Here is a 1,409-nt window from a genome sequence, read left to right as displayed (position 1 = left end):
GCCCGGCGGGGCTCCCGCCTGCCCCGCGCTCTGCACCTGCTACGTCTCGCCGCCCACCGTCAGCTGCCAGGCCAACAACTTCACCTCGGTGCCCGCGGGGCTCCCGCCCGGCGCCCGCCGCCTCTTCCTGCAGAACAACGTCATCGGGGCGCTGCGGGCGGGCACCTTCGGGCCCAGCACCGTCACCCTCTGGCTCTACTCCAACAACATCTCCTCCATCCAGCCGGGCACCTTCCGCCACCTGCCCGCCCTGGAGGAGCTCGACCTGGGTGACAACCCGCACCTCCGCGTCCTGGCCCCCGACACCTTCCACGGCCTCCACCGCCTCCAGGCCCTGCACCTGTACCGGTGCCGGCTGGCCAGCCTGCCCAGCGGCATCTTCCGCGGCCTCCGCAGCCTCCAGTACCTCTACCTGCAGGAGAACGGGCTGCTCTACCTCCAGGTGGGTGAGCTGGGGTGGTGGGTGATGCCTTCAGGGCACAGAGGTGGGACCGGGCAGGGTGATGGGTGACACCCCATGGAGACAGGATGTGGGACAGGGTGATACCGATGGGGCCGGAATGCGGGGCAGGAGATGCTGAGGGAGCAGGGTGATGGCCGTGGGTCAGGACCGTGGGTGACACAGGCATGGCAGTGCTGCATGATGCTCGTGGAGTAGGGACACGGGAGGGGGTGACGGGTGATGCTGGCAGGACTAGGACCTATAGCAGGGCTCTGCGGGGCCCACAGCAGTGGCTGTCCAGGTGATGCCCACCAGGCAGGGCCACAGAACAGCGCCCGGGTGGGCCCCCACCCCACACCCACCCCTCTCCCATTCCTCGCAGGACGACCTCTTTGCCGACCTGGCTAACCTGAGCCACCTCTTCCTGCACGGCAACCGGCTGCGGGCGCTGTCGGAGGGCGTCTTCCGGGGGCTGTCGAGCCTGGACCGCCTGCTGCTGCACGCCAACCGGCTGGCAGCCATCCACCGCCGCGCCTTCGGGGGGCTGGCGCGTCTCACCATCCTCTACCTGTTCAACAACAGCCTGGTGGCCCTGCCCGGGGACCCGCTGGCTGCCCTGCCCTCGCTTCAGTTCCTGCGCCTCAACGCCAACCCCTGGGCCTGCGACTGCCGTGCGCGCCCGCTGTGGGCCTGGTTCCGCCGCACGCGTGTCTCCAGCTCCCCGGTGCCGTGCGCCAGCCCTCCGCACCGCCGCGGCACCGACCTGCGCCACCTCCGCCCCCGAGACTTCGACGCCTGCCCCGAGGACGACGACGACGAGGAGGAGATGGAAGATGGCAACGGCGGCGGTGGCAACGGGGTGGCGGTGATGGGCACCCCGGGGCGGGCGCTGGGTCGCCCCGGGACCCTCCCGGCCGCACCGCCCTCCGCCTTCTACCGCGACGGGCTGCCCCCCCACGACCTGCGG

General features: G+C 71.3%; 1 protein-coding gene across 1 annotated transcript in view; it reads left to right on the top strand.

Annotated features, from left to right (window-relative positions):
• The window catches only part of RTN4RL2 (reticulon 4 receptor like 2), a 21,443-nt gene that overhangs the window by 1,799 nt on the left and 18,235 nt on the right, over nt 1–1,409 (top strand). Inside the window, exons 2-3 of the mRNA XM_015629651.1 lie at nt 1–442; nt 825–1,409. Coding sequence (XP_015485137.1) covers nt 1–442; nt 825–1,409 — 1,027 coding nt within the window. The remainder of the gene's footprint in view (nt 443–824) is intronic.

Source organism: Parus major, chromosome 5 (assembly GCF_001522545.3).
Source record: "Parus major isolate Abel chromosome 5, Parus_major1.1, whole genome shotgun sequence".
Taxonomy (NCBI): domain Eukaryota; kingdom Metazoa; phylum Chordata; class Aves; order Passeriformes; family Paridae; genus Parus; species Parus major.
The sequence above is the reverse complement of the archived record's forward strand: the minus strand, read 5'-3'. Positions and strand labels throughout refer to the sequence as shown.